Source organism: Equus caballus, chromosome 16 (genome assembly GCF_041296265.1).
Source record: "Equus caballus isolate H_3958 breed thoroughbred chromosome 16, TB-T2T, whole genome shotgun sequence".
NCBI lineage: Eukaryota > Metazoa > Chordata > Mammalia > Perissodactyla > Equidae > Equus > Equus caballus.
The window spans coordinates 47,318,651-47,339,319 of NC_091699.1; the positions used below are offsets into that span (position 1 = coordinate 47,318,651).

Here is a 20,669-nt window from a genome sequence, read left to right on the forward strand (position 1 = left end):
GACTGGGCACACAGAGGCATTCATAATTCTGATTTCCTTTCCTCTACTTCGCATTGTTCCTTCCACAGGCAGGGAAGATTGAACCTCATCCATAGGGCCAAGCCTGTCCCAACCCTCTAGGCAGACTGGCAGAATGGGCAGTTGGCCCCTCACAGGCACTCAGGACTGGGCTGGCAATTCTGATCAGGCACTTGATCAAAACCTTTGCGTGCCCAAGGCAAGTGACCTATACACTTGGAAGCATTTCCTGTGAGACAGGGAAGGGCCACTACACTGGCACAGAGACAGACAGCCTCTGCCTGCAGGGTTTGCACGGTTAGTTCTGCTTCTTAGAAGCTGATGTGCTTCTCCCAGGAAACCGTTGTCCAGAGCTGCCCTTTCCTCATCTTTTCCTCTCTGCTCACTTCCTTTAGCCTGGTTGGGGAACTCCAGAGTCCCAAATCAGAGTTCAGCGTGTGCCTTAGGAGCTTCAGCACCTCTGTCATGAAAGGAGTCAGGCTGTGACTGGGGCAGCTGGCCATCAGCCTTCGTGGCTTCATCTCAGGCTGTTCCCAAAAAGGCAAGCCCCGCCCTTGGCAAGATCCCTGCAAGGCCTCTGCTGGCCACCAGGAGGCAGCAATCAAGGCACGTTCCTCTCCCCCTTGTAGCAAGTCTGAGCAGACCTGCTCACCTAGCTAGCCATCTGCCCCACTTACGCTCCACTCCCAGTCCTATCTCCCAATAGTACATATTCTCCTCTAATGAGCCCAGATTTCACCTTTGTTTCCTCATGTCTTCCCTTTGTCCAATGAATCCCCACAGAGGTTCTCTAATTCACCCTCAGTAAATTTCCAGAGAATGTTTCCCCAGGGTTCCTCCTCTCAAAGGGACCAAACTTTGGGAGCCAAAGAGTGGACTGTCCCCTCCTTCCCCCACCTCTTCACATTCCAAAGCCCTGGTTAGTTCTCTGTGAGGCAGTGGCTAGATCCTCTAATTCAGATGGCAAACAGAGAATGCACATGCAGTGTATGATGCTCTGCAAACCCTGCCACCAGCCATCTCTCACCTTCTGAAGGCACTGATGTTGCACCCAATCCCCAGCCACTCACAAGCCCAGTCAGCTTTCCCTGCAGGACTTGCCATGAGTGAGAACCAGCTAGCCTCAAGTCACTTTGAGTCAGCTTTGCTGTTTCCTCTAGAGCCTATACATGTGGTCCTCTTCAGGTGAGCAAAAGCAGAAAAAAACTAGTGAACCCCACTGCAACAAAGAGACTGCCAGTAGTGTGCCCTCTGTTCCCACCTCCCTCTGCCCCAGGTGCCATCCCAGTGCCCACTATGCTCTAAGTTATATCCCTTTCACCTGGTCAAATGGCTATTCAGACAAATTCCTTGATCAAACAATGCTGCCTTCTTGAGTTTAAATTTTATTTTACAAAAAGAGAAATAAAGAAAACTGATAGGCAGTTATACTGACTTACAATTGTTCTGTTTGCTTTTTTAAAAAAGTGACATGAAACACAAGTAAAAATAAATACGTCATAGAAACAGCCAGTTGCCCAATCTCTGGGGCAGGAGCACCTGCCCTGTGGAGAGAGGAGGGAAGCCCATGATCACACCAGCAGCTGGAGCACCCAGCCACAGATGCTCCTCAAAGCCAGGTGCAGGTCCGAGGCCTCAGGGGGCGTCCTGAGGAAAGAAGATGGAAAACCAAAGCCAGGTGCCAGGTCCCTGGGGCCACCTCATCTCCCCCCACTCCTCCTGGCAGCAGTGTGGCCTTAGTGGTTATCCACTGCAACCCCCTCAACCCACCTGGACCCCCTTTTCCCTTACCCTTCTGGAGAGGGTACAGGAAAAAACCAGTCTTGGGTAGGCTGAGGGGATTCTTCCGGTGAGTCCCCAGCCCACCCTGAGTAACACAACCAGATAAGTCAGTTTACACCCACATGCACATGAGCACACATGTGCATACACACACTCTGTGTCACACTCACACTCACATTCTCACACACACACACACATATATCTGGGCTGAGCTCTCTTCCAGGGGAGAGTCCTGGGTCAGGTCACAGTATGAGGTCCCCTCTCTTTTGAGTGTCATCCCAGTAGTGGTAACAGAGAGTACCCAAGTTTCCCCCAGCCCTCTGCACTACAGACTCTGCAGCCTGCTTGGCTACTTCTCCCCAATGCACTAGATTACTATATAAATAGACCTGCAAGAGAGGAAATGGGCAGATTCAGGTCCCTGAAGAGCAAAGAAGTTGGACACTGCCTGCTCAGGAAGTTCATCGTAAGACTCGGGTATTCATAAAAGGCCTAGGGCCAAGCTACTGGCACAAAACAGACGTTAAGGAGTCACACAGGAATACACAGGGCAAGAGAGAAGTCAGTAGAAGGGGAATGGAGCCTGAAGGTGACCAATGGAGAGAACAGCATTCTCAGACAGGCCTTGAGGTGTGGATTTCTTGGAAATATTCAGCAGAGGGCCAGAATGTCACCTGGTGGCCCACTGGGGGAAGGAGCTCTTCTCTCAGGCATTTTGGTGGGGGAAAAGCCACTTAGCTGGGTGCACAGGAGGCCCTGGCTCAGAAGAGAGAGACTGGTCTTCTGAGAGATCACAGGGAACTGGGAAGTAGGAAGAAGAGGGTCATGGCCAGGATCACCAGGAACAAGGAACATAAAGCCCCCAGAAGACCTTCCCCAGTGGATGAGGACTCAGTTCCAGAGCAATGCCAGGCTTGAACAGACTGAAGCAGAGGGCCTTGCTCTGCTGACAGCTTTGGGAGTGACAGGCCCACCCACACCACTAAAGTTTGGTTGAATGTTTCAACCTATCAGCAAAACTTTACCCCAGTTTCACGCCCTGAAGTGGGAAATTTCATATTTAGTTGTAAATCACAAGTATATAGAGATTCTACACACTAATTCCTAGGGAAGAGAGTTCCAAGGACCAGACAGAATTATCCTTAAGTCAGGGGATGACGAGATAGATGCTTAAGCAGCACAGCTCAAGGGGGTGAGGACTTTGCAGATATCTAATCTGAAGAAACAGATCTGATCCAACATGGTTCACTTACTTTCTTACTTAAATGACTACTCTGTCTCTGTTGATTTTTACCCACAAAGATATTAAGAAAAGGAAATCAAGCATTACCACAAATGGTAATTCTGAAATCATCAAGTAATACTATATTCCCTAGGCTGAGGATTTAGGCTACCCCAGATGGATGTGGCTTGAGAAGCCACTGAAAACATTCTGTGGAAGACAATATTGAAGGAAAATGCCTAGGCCTGATCTTCCGCCCTCCCTCATATCACCATCCTTCCCTCACTCAGGCCTGGATGGTGGGTGGAAGTGACCACCAAGTATTCTTGATCAAAGAAGCTGTAAAACATAGTTCTTAGGCTCTGAGACATTTCCTGCTTCCCTCACATACATGCTCATGTTTGGTGTGCAAGCACACTTGCCTACCACCACACATAAAGAGGCAGCAGAAAAGTGAGAGAAGTGTTTTCAGGCTCATTAAAAAAAAAAAAAAATGAAACTGGTAGCACTCCAATTTCCCATGATCCCAACCCCAACCCCCTATACAATATAAGCTGCGCATATCAAAGAAAGCCTTCTCTAGCTAGGTCAGCCTCCCAAAACTAAGGCCCCTCCCGAGTTGAAGCAAGACCCAGCCCCTGGAACCACTGGGTAGGGAGCAGGCATGGGCTGTCTCTCAGAATACCCATTCACTTCCTGGTACCTTCAAAAGCCCATCCCTCCAGTGACTAGTTTCAATTCCTTGCTGGGATAGTTTCTGGATTCTCAGAGCCTGCTGCTGTGATTTCCTATAGGTGAACACACAAATACCCCTCCTTCCATGACCACACACACACACACACACACACACGCACACGCAGGCGCACAAGCATTCTGGGATCCCAGTGCTCTCAGGCCTTAGAAACATCAGTTGTAGACCAGGTTGCGAGTATGCTCTGCAAATCGGAGATCTAGGCTAGCTCACTCCCGTTGTACTAGCCTCAACCTGAGAGCCCACACCAACTCAGTCACTTCACCATCCATTCTTGGGATGCATCTGAAAGAGAAAGCACTGGTTGGAACTGCTATTTTTAAATTATCAAAATAATTTGCATAGCTAAATTGTAGATCTAAGGCTTCTATGAGTAGGAGAATTAAGTGTCTGACAGGGTGCTTATGAAAACAGAGAAAGAAAGCTCCTTACGTTCCACTTTTGGTATAACTGGACAGCACACAAACATACATGCACGCACCCCCATCAGCCATCTCCTTGTCTCTTCTCTGGGGACAACACCCAGAGTGTTTGCAGGCCCTCCAACAATGGAAACAGGCTGGTCAGAAGAGCTGCAGAAGCTACTACTTGGGGTGACCTGGCTAAGCTGCTTCCAGGGCTGGGAAGAGGCAGGTGCAGCAGCTGCACAGTGAGGAGGGACCCATGGGCAGATGGTAAAGCTCTAAAGCCAGACAAAGTTTGTTCATCATAAAGAACTGCCTAGCAAGGTCTTAGTAGCGGGGGTGGGAAAAGCCAATAGGAAGACAGCCAGTGTTGATGCTTAAAGACTAGACGCCCCCTCCCTTGGCATTGGCAACAAGAAAGGGGAGACCCAGAATGACTGATGTGTTCTTTTAAGACAAAAGCCAGACTTAAGGCTTCTACAGAGGAAGGGCTCCTCCATGTTCCTTCAAAGAGGATGGAGGTAGCAGATACCAGGCCCGCACTGATCATCTGATAAGCTGGGGAAGCCAAGACATTTCCCAAAAGGAAATCAAGAGTCTGTTCCATCAACCAGCAGCCACCAATACAAAGCTCCACTATTCAGCATAGAGAGCCCGCCTCTAAGGCCATCCCAGGAGAAACAGCTCCAAATTTAGGGCCACTTACTTCCCAATAGCAAATTACATGATCCTAAGTTTTAATCTCTATGGAATAAGTCTCACTCTCACTAACTATCCAGTCACAGGATTCCCTGATCTTCCCAAGAGGCCATTTTCTGAAAACATAGTTGTTTCATATAAACCTTGGTCAAGCCTAACTCCCTTTCCTTGGTCAATTCACCATCCACCTGGCATTTATTCACCAGCAGCTATGGGGTCTGGAATATCTTAACATTTCCCTTCCCATTTCCTACCCTCCTTACCCCTAACCTCCCCTTCCACCCCCCAGAACAAAACAAAAAAAAAATAAGACACATGAAAAGTCCAAATAATAAATAATTGCCCATAAGAAATAAATTAACATGGAGCTCTCTAACGGGGAAGGAAAGGAAAGGCCACCAGGATAGGCAGCTGGGGGCTCAGTTCCATCCTTGTGAAGAATGTCTTTTCTGGCCACAACTCCATGACCTCTCACTCACACACTGTAGCACTTCTCCCTCCCAGCCTCGGCACACAGACAATCTCACACTCTGGAAAGGGAGAGCTGCTTAAAGACGGCCACTGGGGAAAGAGACAGAGATTGGTAATGCCCATTTTCTCTCATAATTTCCCCCAAATTCTAAAATAAATGTGGCTGTGAAAACCAGGGACTCAGGTTAGCTGGGCCTTCTCTTCACCCAACTAGAGGAAACTTGTGGTTTCCATGGCTCTTCTCCTGGGCTTACCCTGATGTTCATACTAATAGTTGCCATGAACCACCACACTCTGATTTCTATTTTTAAAAGATAAATTCATTTTTTAGTTTCCCCTATAGTCCCTCCCTCCCTCCATTCCCTCCCACCTTCAACCCTGCTCTGTTACATACATAAGCATACATACATAAACACACACACACACACAAACACACATACCTGGTCTGCTTCTTTCCCACCCTCTAAAAAGACTCCACTTCACATGGAATCTCAGTCTGCTCTTCCTGCCCACCCTCCTTCTCCTACCCTCCCTCCCTCCCCTCCCCTCTCCAGGCCAAGCTAAGTCACCCAGTAAGGCAGCTCTCTTGGGAGAGAATGTTCCCAAAGACAGAAATGGGATATGAGCTTCCACACTCAGATGGGCAAGCAAGCAAGCAGACAGCATAAGCAAGGCAGGCAGGAGGAGAGGCAGGCTGCCCTGCCCCTCTATTCCTGTTGTGGGTCCCTGATTTCCTGCTATTGCTGCTCCGTTGGATTTTTTTTGCCTCTTTCATTAAACAGCAACAGAGCCCTGCCACTATGGTCAACAGCCTTTCTTTGTCCTCTTCCTTTCCCCTCCTGCCAAGTGCCCTATTCTCAGAAAGCCCAGATCACTGCCTTCCAGCTTGGTGGGCAACCTGCTGGAGGCCCCACTGAGGTGGAGAGGAGCTCCCCAGCTATTTCCCAGTGACCTCTATCACATCATCGTCTTTATCCTCATCATCATTGGAGCTGAATCCCACCTCAGAAACCTCATGAGAGTCAAATGGAGGCACCTGGGACCGGAGGAGGCCACCAGCTGGGTAGCCTGCATGTGGGGACATGTAGCCTGGGTAGAGAGACATGCCCCGTGAAAGGTTGCTGGGCAAGACAGGGGAAGGAAAAGGCGCAAACATCCTCGGCTCGGACAGGAGTGGCTGTGAGAATGGGAGTGAGTAGCTGGGTAATATCCCTGGTACAGAGGGGTTGAGCATGAAGGAGGGGTTGCTGGCAGTGACTGAGGTAGCCGTGGAAGAGGAACTGACGGGGCCTGCTGGCACCAGAGGGTCAGTAGTCACTGGAAACACCAGGCGGGCATCTGCCAGCAAATTGGACAGCTGGTAGTAGGAGGGGGTACTGCCCATAAAGAGGGAGTTCTCCCCAGCCTGGGAGGTGAAGGGGGTGGTGAGGTTATGGTTTAAGGAGACGGGTGGCATGGCAAACCCGCCAGAAACTGGATACCCGTGTTCATACGGCTGCACGGGGGCTGGCAGATGGCCCTTCCTGGACCGCCGGCGGGCTGACTCCTGGGCAGCAGATGGTGTGGCCAACTTTCGCTTGTGGCCCCTTAAGTCCAACACCGGGTGCCTGTCACCACAGGGCTGGCCGGTCACCAAGAGGGAACTATTGAGGCAATGACCCCCATGTCGCGGTTCAGTCCCGAGAGCTGTCCCAGGAACAGCACTGCTGTCCACAAGTTGGGCCGGGGGGCCAGGCAAGGCGGCATTGGAGCTTGGGGAGTTCTGACGGGATTCCCGGGCAGCAGCCACATCTGCATACTGCTGGAGCTCACTGATGATCTCTGGGCTGTCTGGAGAGACGGGCCTGGCCAGCCCCTCAGGGTCGGGGGCTTTGGGTGATGAGGCACTGTGTCTGCCGTTGCTTGTGGACTCGAGAGAAGGCCCCTGGGAACCTGGGGACAAAATGTAGGTAACTGAGAACCAGAATGCCCAGGGAAAGAAGGAGGGTATAGGAAAAAATTCCATTAAAAAAAAATCCTGCCCTGTGGTCCCCAAAATTCAAATTGTTTGACGTCCAAACAACATCACTCAGTCAACTTTTCCCAGTCACAAAGAAAGAAATCCTCTGATCTGGTAAACAAGTCTATCGGTGACAAGACACGTAACTTTCCTTACCCTAGTCCTCAATTTGTAGAACTCCACCAAGGTGAATCCTATGAGATAATGGACATGAAACGCTAAGAGATCATTCTTATAATGAGTCAGACTCTTTCTGGGGGCAAAGACACTCAATGACCAGGATGGGAGGAAAGAGGAAGACGAAGTTTAAAAAGCAGTCCATCCTGTTTTAAAAACACAACAAAATCCATGGCCATGAAAGACAAGTGGGACAACTGGGAAATCTGAATATGGCCTGGATAGTAGGTAATATTGTGGAATTGTTAACTGTTTTTTAGTGTGATAATGGTGTTGTGACTAGAAGAAGAATGTTCTTAATCTTAGGAGATGTGTGCTGAAGTATTTAGAGGCAAAATGACATGAGGACTTCAACTTAGAAATAGTTCAAATATTAGGAAGGGAGAGAGAGACAGAAGAAAGTTTATGAGAACAGTAATAGTCACTGGATCTAGATGCAAAGTATATGAGTGCTCACAGTGCTGTTCTTTCAACTTGTCTATATGTGTGAAAATTTCCATAATAAAAGCTGGGAACAAGAGCAGTCTAGCTCTCATACCTCATGGTGGGAGGATAAAGGAGAACCATTCCCATACAGGGGAACTTGGCAAGACTTCCTAACGTTGTTAATGTGCCACACATACACTCTTTGACTTGGCAATCCCACTTCTAGGAATTTATCCTATAGATACACCCACATGACTGTGAACCAGTACTGTAACAGTGGAGTAAAACAATCTAAACCACCAAGGACAGGGAACTAGGAATGCGCTGTGTTATACCCATCTAATGGCATCCTATGCAAACCTTCAATGAGGCACATCTAAAGAAATGATAAGGAACAAGCACTGAGATACACTGATGAGTGAAAAAAGGAGTAAACAGTATCTTATAGTAAGTTAGCATTTGTTTTAGAAATACAAAGAAAAGTTATATACGTATATTTTTTATACACACACATACATGTGCACACACACATCCCTGTACCATGTATATGTATAGAATATCTCTGAAAAAAAACAAATGAGAGCAGCACCTCCAGGAAGGAGCAATGGATGGCAGGGAGTATGGGGAGAGAAAAACTTACTTTTCACTTTACCCTTTTTTGTACCATTTGAATTGTGAACCATGTACACATTATCTATTCAAAAAATAAATTAATTACAAACCACACCAAACCAAACAAAAAAATGCTGCATGGGTCAATGGAAAGTAGAAGCCACTATACCTGAGGCAGCCATCCGACTATCTTCAGGGGCCTTTGGTTTGCTAGTCGCCCGGACAGCAAAGATCCGCCCATCGCTGGTGCGGATGTACGTCCCTAAGACGAAACATGAGGAAGACTGTTAGGAGCAGACATGTAATACAGCTAACCCTGGAAAACTCCAGGCCTAGGCACTGTGGGCTGTGAAACAGCAATAAAATTAGGTCTCACACCCTCTCCCAAGACCCCTGAATGAGAAGTGGAGTGACTGAACTGTGGACCCAATATTATTCATTTATTCCACAAACACTGATTGCATGACTACTAGACACTGTTCCAGACACTGAAGTATATAAGACAGAAAAGGATCTTGCCTCATGGAGCTTACCCCTAGAGGGCAAGACAGACAATTATGCCAGAAAATATCAGGAAAGGTTAAACACACTGGAGGAAATAAATGAGGTACTGTGAAAGAGAATAAGGTGAGTCCCTCTGGTCTGGACCAGGGACTCTGGCCCGGGTTCCTCCTCTTGACCTGGGAGGAAGGAGGCTTATTGCCTCAATACTCTCTCCCTTGGGAGGAATAATTCAAGACCTGCATTCTATTCCCACAGGGCACTAATCTACCTTCTGTTCAGTTGCATATGTCTTTTGATCAATTTCCTGGAATATCAGGGCTGCCTCTAGGCCAGATGTCAGCAAACTTTTTCTTAAAGGGCCAATTAGTAAATATTTTTGGCTTTGTGAGCCATAAGGCCTCTATTGCAACTACTCAACTCTGCTGCTGTAGCATGAAAACAGCTGGGCATGGCTGTGCTCCAAAGATCTTCATTTATGGACAGTGTAAATGTGAATTTCATACAATTTTCATATCACAAAATATTATTCTTTTGATTTTTTTTCAACCAATTGAAAATGTAAAACCCATTCTTAGCTCACAGGTAAAGTAAAAGGAAGCAGGCTGGATTTGGCCTGTGGGCTGCAGTTTGCCAACCCCTGCTCTAGGCTAGGAAGAGCCCAGTAAGGGGCTAGGTACATCTTCTCTGTGCATCATGTATTTCATGGCATCTTTTCCCTGAACCTAATGGTACTTTGACCTACCAGAGGCTGGCATAAAATCTCCTTACTAAACAAAGAGCCTCAGGGAGCCTCACACAGTAAAGGCTGATATGAAAGATAGGCTTGGATTGTGTCCCGACACAGTCTAGCCCAGATTTTTCACTCCAGCAATCTCACCTCTCTCTGTAAGGAGGCCAGAGGCAGTGGACTTTTTAAATTACTACACTCGAAAATTCTGTGGTGTAATCCATGTATACTAATTCATCCACCTAATACATTTCCTAGTTAGAGATTTCTACCCCACTCCTAGCAAGTAGGTAAGACAACACGATAACATACATGTTGGCTTATAACCCATTCCACAGCTCTTTCCCTCCAATTCTGGTCTCCTTGTGTGTAGTGTAAGTGCCAGACATCAAGCTTCTGATTACCGAAGTATCCATTTCAAAGATACCCATCTTGAACAAATTGCCAGCTGTATGACACAGCTACTAGCTAAAGAACTAGACAAGGAACCAGGTTGCCCCCACCCATGAAGTTTCCCTTTTAGAAAGCCCAGGGTGACCTAGATAACTGACCCTTGAGTGACCCTGCTTTTCCCTTGCCATGCCCTAATTCCTGCTCTTAGGTTTTAAATTTGCCAATATACAGTGAACCAGCAAAACCCTAGCCATCTCACTCTTGGACCCTAACAAAGGCAGAGACCCAGGGCTGCACTCGTTTGCTCGCTCTCTCACCCCACCCCACCATGACCTCCCTGTGTGGCCCTTAAGTATGCCGTGCTGTGCCAAGTAATAAACCTTGCTTTTTCTAGGACCTGTCAAGTAATAAACCTTGCCTTTTCTAAGTCCCTTAACAGTTGTTGCTGAGGTGCATCTTATAATCATAATAAGAAGCACAAGGGCCCGCCTACCCACAACATTAGCTCCAAGGAAATGTCTGTGGGAGCTCGCCACAAATAATATGGGACCACATGAGTGCCTCAAACATTTCTAGTTGATAGGCATCACTATAGATAGATTGAGACTGACACAAAATACTGTGTCTATCCAAATGCACCCCAAGATTCTCCATAAAAATGATGGCAAAATACAGGAATGCAGAGACTCTAACTCCTTTGTTTTAAGCCACTGACAGATATCCTTTGGGCCCATCCCAACTCTGCTAAGCTCCTAGAAATGTCATTTTCTCATGCTTCCCCACATGTGACACTTATAGGATGATTCCTATCCCTCTTCTAGCTCAAGCCATATGTATTCTGCTTCCCAGCCCAGCACTCTCAACCAAAAAGGTAGGGGATGGGCCCGTTGTTCAGGCTCTCACCTTTCGTCCCACGGATGATGTGGATGCTCTCACCAGCATTAATTCTTGCCTGTACATCTGTGGAGCTGTTGAGTCCAGGAATAACAATATCTAGTGAAGACAGAGACCTTAGATTTAGATTACACAGGGCCTGACTGAAGGAGGGAAAGAAAAATGCAGAGTTCACATCCAGCCCATTCCTCAAGGGATTCCCTAAAGCCTCTCAGTGGAGCAGAGGTCAGAACCAAGGAAGGTGAAGCAAGGCAGGACCTTTCACAATTGTCTAAATAAAGAATATTGTGAAAACAAGAAACATTTTAGAAATCTGACGATCTTTCTGATCAATTTCCCTTGATCTAATTAAGAATTCATAGAGCTTTTGTTTTGCAAAAAGTTTTAGTTAAAATGGTTATTTCTATGTATTTTTTTTTCTCCTCCCTAAGCTATTTGAATGTTTCTGCCCCACATTACTTTAGGCTCCAAAAGTGGCCTCATCCTCTTCCTTGCTGGCATTACTCCATACCTAACTAAAGAATGAAAAGAAGAGTATTTTCAAGAATCAGCAGAGAAGCAGGATTACAAGAGTCTCTCTTTTTGTTTTTACTCGTTTCAAATTTTTTTTTTACAATGGACATGTATTATTTTCATACTCAAAAAAATCAATTAAGATATTTTCATTAAAATTTATATATCATGAACATTTCCGGTTAACGAGATGAAAAATATCATCATGAAATGCTTTCCTTCTCAATTATCCTGAATCACAGAACCAATTGTAGGGATGGATGGGCTGCCCACCTCCTACCACCAGCCTACCATGCTCGATCCACATCAAACTCACAAAGAAAGAAGCAAGCAACATTCAGGAAGGTTGACAGCTGTCCCTTATATCCAACTGACCGTAGAGTCAGGCCGGACTCAACACATTCACACCTCTCTCAGAAGACCCTGTGTCCCAGTGATATTTCCACAATCTCTACAGTGATCAGAGTCTATCCCACCCACCACATTAAAGAAAACCCAGTTCTGTGTCATTATTCTTAAGATATTTCATTAGAATGCAGCTCTTCAAGATCAGGGATTGCTGTCCTCTCCATTTTTACCTATGGTATCAATGTAGTAAGGCCTAGATACAAAAGGTGTTTGATAAATACTTCCTGAACAAACAAAGTAACTTTAAAAGGGACAGCACACCTACAAGAGAACCCAGGGAGTTCCCAACCTGTTGTGGTGACCACCTTCTGCACAAGGACTCCTGCACGCTGCAGGTAGTTGATTGGGAAGTTCATAGCTGGATTTGTGCTGGAGGCAGAGCTTACGGTGCCTCCCAGTGGGACATGCCGGGGCATCATGGGGATGGGGGTGGACTGTACAGGACGAACACTGGCCACAGGCTTCTCATCACTCTTCAGTGTTGGCTGCCTGTAAGAGAAAGACAAGCATACTAAAAGAGTTCGGCAGAACAGCCCTTACTTACCTTTCTGCAAAGGCTGCAGAGCCTCTCCAGACTTCCCCCTTTCTATAGCCTCAGTTGCTGCTAAGAGAAGGATCAGAAGAACCTGCAGGGTATGGTCAATTCAAAAGGAGACTAGAGGAAGGACTGAGACAGAGCAGAGACAGGGATGCAGTGAGGGATAAAGCCTCTGAGAGTCTAAGAAGAACCATATATCAGTGGAATAATACCTTTTTGGAGATATGAAGCAACATCTGCTCTTCTAGAATTTGGACTGTCTACATACATTAGTAATTAGTCCTTAGAGGGAAGTTAGGAAGAGGCAAAGATGCAATCAGAGGAAAAGTTCTTCAAAACACAATGTATGCTAAATTGAAGACAAATGGGTGGAATTCTCTCATTCACCCAAGGAAAAAGGGCCATGTGATGCCACATGTTCCGGTGATCTTGAGAGACTGTCCAACTTTAACCATCTTTACTCTCTGAAACCTCAAGTTTCAATAAATAATGCAGATACCTCTCTCTCTCCTTTGCATTACTTTTCACTGGGCTCCTGCTGGGGCCAGTCTCCAAAGTGCCCCTCTAGTCTTGACGACCAAAAAAGCAGCAGCAGCCAAAATGCTGTGCACAGAAGCCGGGCTTTTAAATGGCATATGACTGTGACCAGCCTAAGCAATGGCTGTGCAACTCTTACTACCAAAATGCCAAAATGTTACCCCCTGGTGAATGATGTATTCCTGCCCCTTGATTTTCCTTTCAATTGGATATTGGTACCTTGAGAAAGCTACTCTTGATTTAAGATTTTTGAAATTAAGTTCCTGTCTATAAGCTTTCTAAAGTCTGCATCTTTAGTCTTTAGTCCTGGGAAAGAGACGTCCTTGGACTGGTGTGTTCTTCCTCATCCTTCTGAAGATTGGCACATAAAAGAAAACTTTTACACCACTTGCTGTTGGAGTTGGTCAGCATGACTCCTCAATCACACTGCTCTCAGGTTGCTACAGGCCCCCTTGGGCAGCTGCCTGGGCCCTATGGACTCCCAAATTCCCAAATAGGCCAGATAGCACAACAAGCTCACTAGGTCTGGGGCCCATTTCCTCAATGTCTGCCCAAGATGGCTTTTGCAGGAGCTAGGGGCCCCTGCAATGTCAATGGGACTCTTCTCAGGATCAAAAGTTAGAAGTGTAACAGAAACCTAGCCAAAGCTCCATATTCTGCAGGGGCTAACGCAAGGAATTTGGGCAGGAAGCCTCCTCATATGTACCCAGACAGGATAAGAAATCAGTAGGATCATGGTATGGCTCAACAAATCCTGTGAGAGGACCATGCCTCCCAAAGGGTGAGAGTTGGGCCAGAAAAGGAACTGACATCCCCTCACAGCCTAGCCCATTTGTCATATCTTCCCCCCACATGGCTTTTCTCCCCATGGGTGCAGGCTTAGGCCATTTCTGCTGTTACATGGAAAAGCCCAGAAAAGAGAAAAAAAGGAGTAGAGGACAAAAGAGAAGAACATCCCAAGCAACAGTATCTTGGAAAACAACACAGAAATAAAGTATGAAGGCTTTGAAATAGAGTGACTTTCTACTTGAAAGCATCTTGTACATAAAAAGTAGCAAAGTTACTCACCAAAAATTAGAGTCTCACATAAAATTTCACATGGTTTTAGTTCCTTTAGAATCTCATTTGGCAAGTTTTTTTTTTTTTTTACATGGAATCTTCATAAGAAAAAAGTTCTAAATCTACCCTCCTCGTATTAAATAACTATCTTTAATTCAAGATAATCAAACAACTTAAAAATGCAAACCACCCAATCAGGCAGCTGATCTGGTAAGGGCTATGAGGCACTCTGTCTTGAAATAGAAAAAAAAAAATTAAACGTAGATAACTGTTCTTAATTGTAATCTTACAAAGAGCCTCTCTCTCTGCTTAGCACTTGGCTTTCATCCTGTTCATATTCTGAACAGTTCTAGAAGTTGTACTCAAGAAAAAGATCTTTTGCTCAGCATCATGGCACAGCCACAGAATGAAATCCCATTAGGAGCGACAGAATTCCCTGGCTGCAATCCAAAACCCATGGAGGACCTGACCTTTACCCTTGAATTTCACTGCTAAGCCAAGTCTAGGACCAAGGTGCTATGGATAGGAGGCAGCTGTACAGGACGGCTAGGCCTCTGTGTTTTGGGAAGCTGCATCTCCCTGGGAGTCCAGAAGGACTCTCCTGAGTCACAAGGCCAGCAGCTCACTCTTCCAGCCACAGCCACGTAAAACACCAGGGCTGCTTCAGCACCTTGTCCAAGAGCAGAACCTGTCAGTTCATAGCAGCCAAAGAGCAAGTTGTAGGCTCTCCCTTTATCTAAAAAAGGAACCAATTGAAAGATCTGGGCCTGGCCCAGCAGCAGACCTTCCTCTCCTTTCAGTGACTCACCAGTTTCTCTGACTGAAGGCGGGGATGTTGGTCAGGCTCTGGTCACTGGCAGGGTAATACTGTGCATACGACGGGCGGGTGTAGGGGACCGATGTGCGTTTGTCTTCCTCATAGCTTTTCTTTGCTGCTTTTTTCTCAGCCTTGGTCAGCCTGTGATCCTTTCGGTTAAGGAGCAATGACTCATGCTCAAAAGGCTCCTGGGGACACAGAAGGATGTTGATTTAATTACCAGTCTTTGTGCCAACATGACTGATATACAATGAGCCTTACTTTGAAACTAAGAAAGGGCTGGCTGTCTCCAGCACTAGCAAAGAAGCTGCCCACAGACACACAGGCAGGTTTACTGTCTTTCTGTCAAGAGTGTAATTCACATTTCTAACCTACTAGCTTTAGACAACCCATCTGCCTTCTATATCAAAAGGATGAGAGTGTTCAGAGAATTAACAGACTACATTTTCAGAACTTTTGCCCTCTCTTTCTGCTAGGGAAACTCGCAATGGCCAAATTATTCCACCTATCTCAGCTCAGGACTTCGAAGACCAGAGTAGGGGTGGGGGTAGGTGGTTGGGGGTGGAGAGTGGACTGCATGGAGCAAGGAAAAGATCCAGTTGAGTCTAAGTCATCTGAATGAAAAAAAACTTCAGAGGAAGGAAACAAGCTTGCCAGACAAGCCTCCTTTGATGGAGACTGCTGTACCAGGGATTGCATGCATACCAGGCTCTTACCTTGGTGATGAGGTGAGGGTACTTCAAACAGGCAAGTTGCAGGACTGGCTCCTTGATCCCCCTTACGTTCAAGGATGCTTGGGGAGCTGGCTCCTTCTCAACAAAGTGCAGCAGGTTCTCTACCTCCTTCCGGGTAAAGTTTAGCATTGGATTGAGATCATCCACCACCCGATCTAGAAGGGAGAAGACATGAAGAAAGTCAGTACATGGCAAAGAAGACTGCAAAAGCAAATCTACAAAGACATGCAGAGAGAAAAAAGAGAGGTTGTGGTGGCATAATTGTCACTAGTATCTAAACCACCTCAGGCCATCCCATATCTAAAAGTCAAAGACCAGGTCTGAGGCCCTAGTGAAATGGAAATATCCTAAGAGAAACCTGAATAACTAGCTCAGCTCTTATCATTAAACTCAGCTTCAACAAGTTGAGGTCAATCCTCACTTAAGCAATTATTTGAATCAGAACAAGATAGGAGAACCTGCTGGCTTTCTATCATTGAAAGCCTGCCTATGTTCCCACAACATGCCCCTCTCCTCCCACCCTTAATACAATAAGGATAGTAGCCTGTATAAATGTGCCTCTTCTGAGCCTGGAAGATGGCCCACCTGACATGCCCTGCTTGGAAATCTGACGGTCATAGATCTTCTTTTCGAGGGTGAAATCAGCCACAAGACGATAGATGTGACAGGGCTTTTTCTGGCCATAACGATATACCCGACATACTGCCTGGGCATCATGGCAAGGGTTCCAGGAAGCATCAAACACGACCACTCGGTTTGCACCAATCAGATTCACGCCCAAGCACCCGGCCCTTTAAAACACAAGCCGATAATCACAGAGCTTTTAAAGATGGTTTTCAAATTGGTTTATGCTCTGTGACTCCTACCCCAATATCACCTTCTTTTTCCTAAGCACAACATACTGGAGAATTCTGCTGTCCGGTTGATGAACAGTACATTCTTCAAGCACTGAAAAGTATGCCTTGAAAATCCAACATGCTCAGAAAGAAAACCTACTCTCCGCCCCTCTGTGATGAGTAAAGCTCCCACATCCTGGCCCTAAAGTGATGTCACTTGGTGAGGGCAAAACGTCTGCATAGATGTTTCTGGTGTGCTTAGTTTAACAGCTTAGGAGAATGACCGGTTCATACCCAAAGGCATTCTGAAGGCAGAAAGCAGCACAGCCGTCAAGCTGCTTGGCATGAGATAAATAATGCCATCAGCCTTTTACAGTTAGATTGCACTTTCTAATTTTTAAGGCACTTTTACACTCATCACACTGTTTAAGCCTCAGAACACTCCTGAGAGAAAAGTTAATTATGACCAATGTTAATGAAGGTCTCAGAGAACTTCATGACACTATCACAATTGCCCTTCTAACACAGCTGCCTTTTGGGGTCCTCTCTCTGACCCCAAAAATAAGTCACAAACCTGAGCAGATGTCTTCTGACAGAACTTGAATGAGCCTTTGGGGACCTGCTCATGTGGCCAATTGCCCTGAACACAGCCCTCTGACCTCCCCTCTCAAGATCCACTCACCTTGTGGAGAGAAGGAACAGCCAGGTGGTGAGGTTGCTGGGATCATTGAACTGATTAATGAGCCGTTCCCTCTCAAAGGCAGGGGTGCTACCATCTAGCCCTAGGACAGAAGGAAAACCACAAGAAATGGACAGGGGTAGACAGATGAGGGCAGGGGTACACAGCAAAATCACTGGGCAAGTGTGTTTTGAAAACAAAACAAACACACATACACTACGGTGCTCAGATTCCACCCCCTGAACATTCCATGGGTCTACCATGAGACCCAGGTATCTATAACTTAAAAATACTCCCAAGATGATTCTCATGCGCAACAAGGATTATAACTATGTTTCTCCCTCTAGTATCTTGGGCTAATTCTAAGGCCAAGGTTCCTAGACTTGAGAGTGTACTCAGAATCACCCTAAATATGGAAGCTTGGTAACCAGAACTGCCCTCAGTCCTGTGAATCCTGGTGAGTGCAGAAGGACTAAGGGTTTCGTGTTTTGATATTGATGATGTTCCTCCACCAGCAATCTGCATTGTTAACATGCTCCTAAAGCTAAGAACTTGCCATAAGGAGACATAAAAGGAATAGATCTGGAGCACTGAGATGGAACACATGAATGAAAAGAAGGAAGCTCAAAAGTAGGAGAAAAAGTAAGCTTTTTTAAGTTAAGAAGAAGCATGAATAAGAGAGGAGGGGCTATATTTACCACCTCAGGTAAAACAGAGAAAAGGGAAAACTAAGGGCATGAAACACCACATGGAGAACTGAATTACTACTGATGTAGGAAGCATTAGTTTAATTACCTGGTATTAGAGGCCCTCTCAATCAGCACCCCAACCTACCTTTCCAACCTGAGTTCCCACAATTCTGAGCACAGCTCAGCACTGACTCATTGGGCAAGCCTACAATCAACACAAGGCTCAAGGTCAGACCCTGTGCTAGAGGTCTCCTCACCACTGCCTGAATCTCCATTTCTCTAAATCCTTCCTTTAGGCCAGTGCTTCTTAATAAGTGTGATTTTCCCACCCTCTCATCCAATGGGAGACATTTGGCAAAGTCTGGAGACATTCTTGGTAGTTATAATGGGTGGATGCTACTGCCATCTAGTGAGTAGAGACCAGGGATGCTGCTAAATACCCTACAATGCACAGCACCGCCCCTACAACAAAGAATTATTGGATCCAAATGTCAATGTCTGGTAAGTGCCTGAGGTCAATATTTCTCAACTTTTTTTCATTCCACTCCCTTAAGGAGCCTTTTTACTACATTCTTTTTTTCCAATCACCATGCCCCCCGTGAAATTTTAATGCCACAGACATACTGTATATGTTTATTTACTGTATGCAATTTGCACTTTATACGTTTTAAAAGTTAAGATATTTTTTGTCCCCTCAAGAACCAATTTTCACCCCTTTAGGCTTGTGTTCACTCTGCTCCTTCCACCTATAATGATCTTTGGGCAACACCAGCTCTGTATGTTCAAATTCTCCCCATCTTTGCTAATCTAGTCCAAGTTCTACCTCCTCCAGGAAGCCTTCTCCAACCAGCCTCACCACAATGATTCTGTCCTCCTTAGAACCCCAGTTAGGGCACTTGAGCAGTGCTACTTTGTATTTGTCCTCAAGTTTTCACATCTCAGATGAAGACAAGGCCTATGCCTTCTACTTCTCTGCACTCCCCTTATCTCACCTAAGCTCCCCAGCCCCTAGTACGGTGCCTGACACACAGCAGCTCGCTCTCAGTACCTCCCTGTTCCTTGGCTAATCATAGATATTCCTAAGCATTTGATGGAGAAGGGAGTAGGAGAAGAGAAAAAAGAGTAGAAAAGGAAACCCTTAAGCAGACCTTGTCAAGGCTCCAGGAACAAAGCAGCAATGAACTCACGGAAGTAGCTGACATTTCGAACCCACTTCTGTACTCCTTGCCCCTCAGCACCAGGTAGACAGGGTACTTCTCGTTTCCCTAGGAACTCCTCGATGAGAGCCAAGGTGGAAAGGCTCTGGCTGAAAGGGACAACATTTGATTCAGAAGACTCCCAGACCCAAGGGAATCTTTTTCCCCACCATGACCACAATCACACAGCCTTCTGACAGTGGGAGTTCTCACAACCTACTCCCCGTAAGAGATAATCCCATGAAGAACCACCAAGGATTTTCTCTCTAGCTCATAATGGGAGCAGAGTCAGCCACACTTATTACCACCACCTCACTAAAAATTTCTCTATCCTATTACTTCCTTAATTGAAAAATTCTAGGGTTTAGCTCAGTGCATAGTAACAAATAGCATCAGCATTAAAAACCAACACTGCATGAATATACATTAGATCTAATTATAGGCCACAGGCAACATTATGGGTCTTACTAGGAAGACAGAACTACTTGGCTGCTTCCAAGTTATGCAGAGAGCCAGCCTCCTCAGAAGTGATCCATTAGGCTCTTCCCAAGTTAGAATCACTATTGTCCTCTCAAAGTGTGTCACACATGGAAACCCTCAATCTGAGGCGCCTAAGCCAGACTCCTGCAACTTAGCTATCACTAGAGCATAAGCTAGTCAGAAAAAGGAGAAGAAATCTACTTTATGTCTTCTTCTCTGAGGAGTCAGGACTTGAGGGGACTCAAAGCTCTAGCCAGACTGAGAACGTGACTCTGGAACAAAGCACATTACTTATTTGGCCTTACATACAAAACTCAAAAAAAAAAAAAAGGCTGGGGAGGTATAGAAGCAGATTAGCAAATGTGTTCTGTAAAGGGCCAGATAGTAAATATTTTTAGGCTTTGCAGATCACATACAGTCTCTGTTGTATATTCTTTTCTTTTTTTCTTTTTAAACACTTTAAAAACATAAAAACTAGTTCTCAGGCTATAAAAAAAAATAGGCCACAGGTCAGATTTGGCGTGGGCCACAATTTGAAGGATTACACTATGATCTCCAATGTTAGCCTAGAGTTTTGAATTGTTCTCTGCAGAGAAATCAGATTGGGCAAAGAAAGAAATTCCAAGAAAGAAACGAAATGCAAGGTTTTCACAAGAAACCCTGGGTTGCAGAGGCATGGAGAGGAAAAAGGGGCTGGTGTGACCCCAGACAGTCTCCCTCTACGGGGGCTGTGTTACTCTTTACCAAAGACACACAGCATCACTTGGGAATTTCTCTTCCTACCTGAACACAAGGATCTTGTCTCCAAGCTTCACACTTTCCTCAATCAGGTGGAAAAGCAGCACCATCTTGGGAGAGTTCTCTAAGACTCCAGTCTGGTAATTAGTCAAAAGGTCCTTGGCCTGCAAGAGAGAAATGAGGCAGCTTGGAGCAGGTCCACGGCCAGATCACTAGAAATAAAATTCTTTCCCTCCAAGGCAGCAGTTCACGAGCAACCTTTATACTTCCCTGCAGAGACCTTGGCAATAGTGCACTGTGTACCCCCTCACCCTCTCCCCATGTAGGTTTTGCACCATCCATTCTCAGTACTGGTTTATGGCCACA

The 20,669-nt window shown here is 45.9% G+C and overlaps 1 protein-coding gene across 8 annotated transcripts in view; it reads right to left on the reverse strand.

The window, feature by feature from the left end:
• Positions 1–20,669, reverse strand: part of RAD54L2 (RAD54 like 2) — a 176,221-nt gene that overhangs the window by 31,298 nt on the left and 124,254 nt on the right. For all 8 annotated transcript variants that reach the window (XM_070237544.1, XM_070237543.1, XM_023621238.2 and 5 more), the window contains 10 exons: positions 20,349–20,467; positions 19,077–19,195; positions 17,204–17,303; positions 16,271–16,476; positions 15,668–15,840; positions 14,943–15,139; positions 12,290–12,489; positions 11,089–11,178; positions 8,731–8,823; positions 6,829–7,279 (listed from right to left, as the gene is read on the reverse strand). In XM_070237544.1, the coding sequence (XP_070093645.1) occupies positions 6,829–7,279; positions 8,731–8,823; positions 11,089–11,178; positions 12,290–12,489; positions 14,943–15,139; positions 15,668–15,840; positions 16,271–16,476; positions 17,204–17,303; positions 19,077–19,195; positions 20,349–20,467 (1,748 nt within the window). The remainder of the gene's footprint in view (positions 1–6,828; positions 7,280–8,730; positions 8,824–11,088; positions 11,179–12,289; positions 12,490–14,942; positions 15,140–15,667; positions 15,841–16,270; positions 16,477–17,203; positions 17,304–19,076; positions 19,196–20,348; positions 20,468–20,669) is intronic.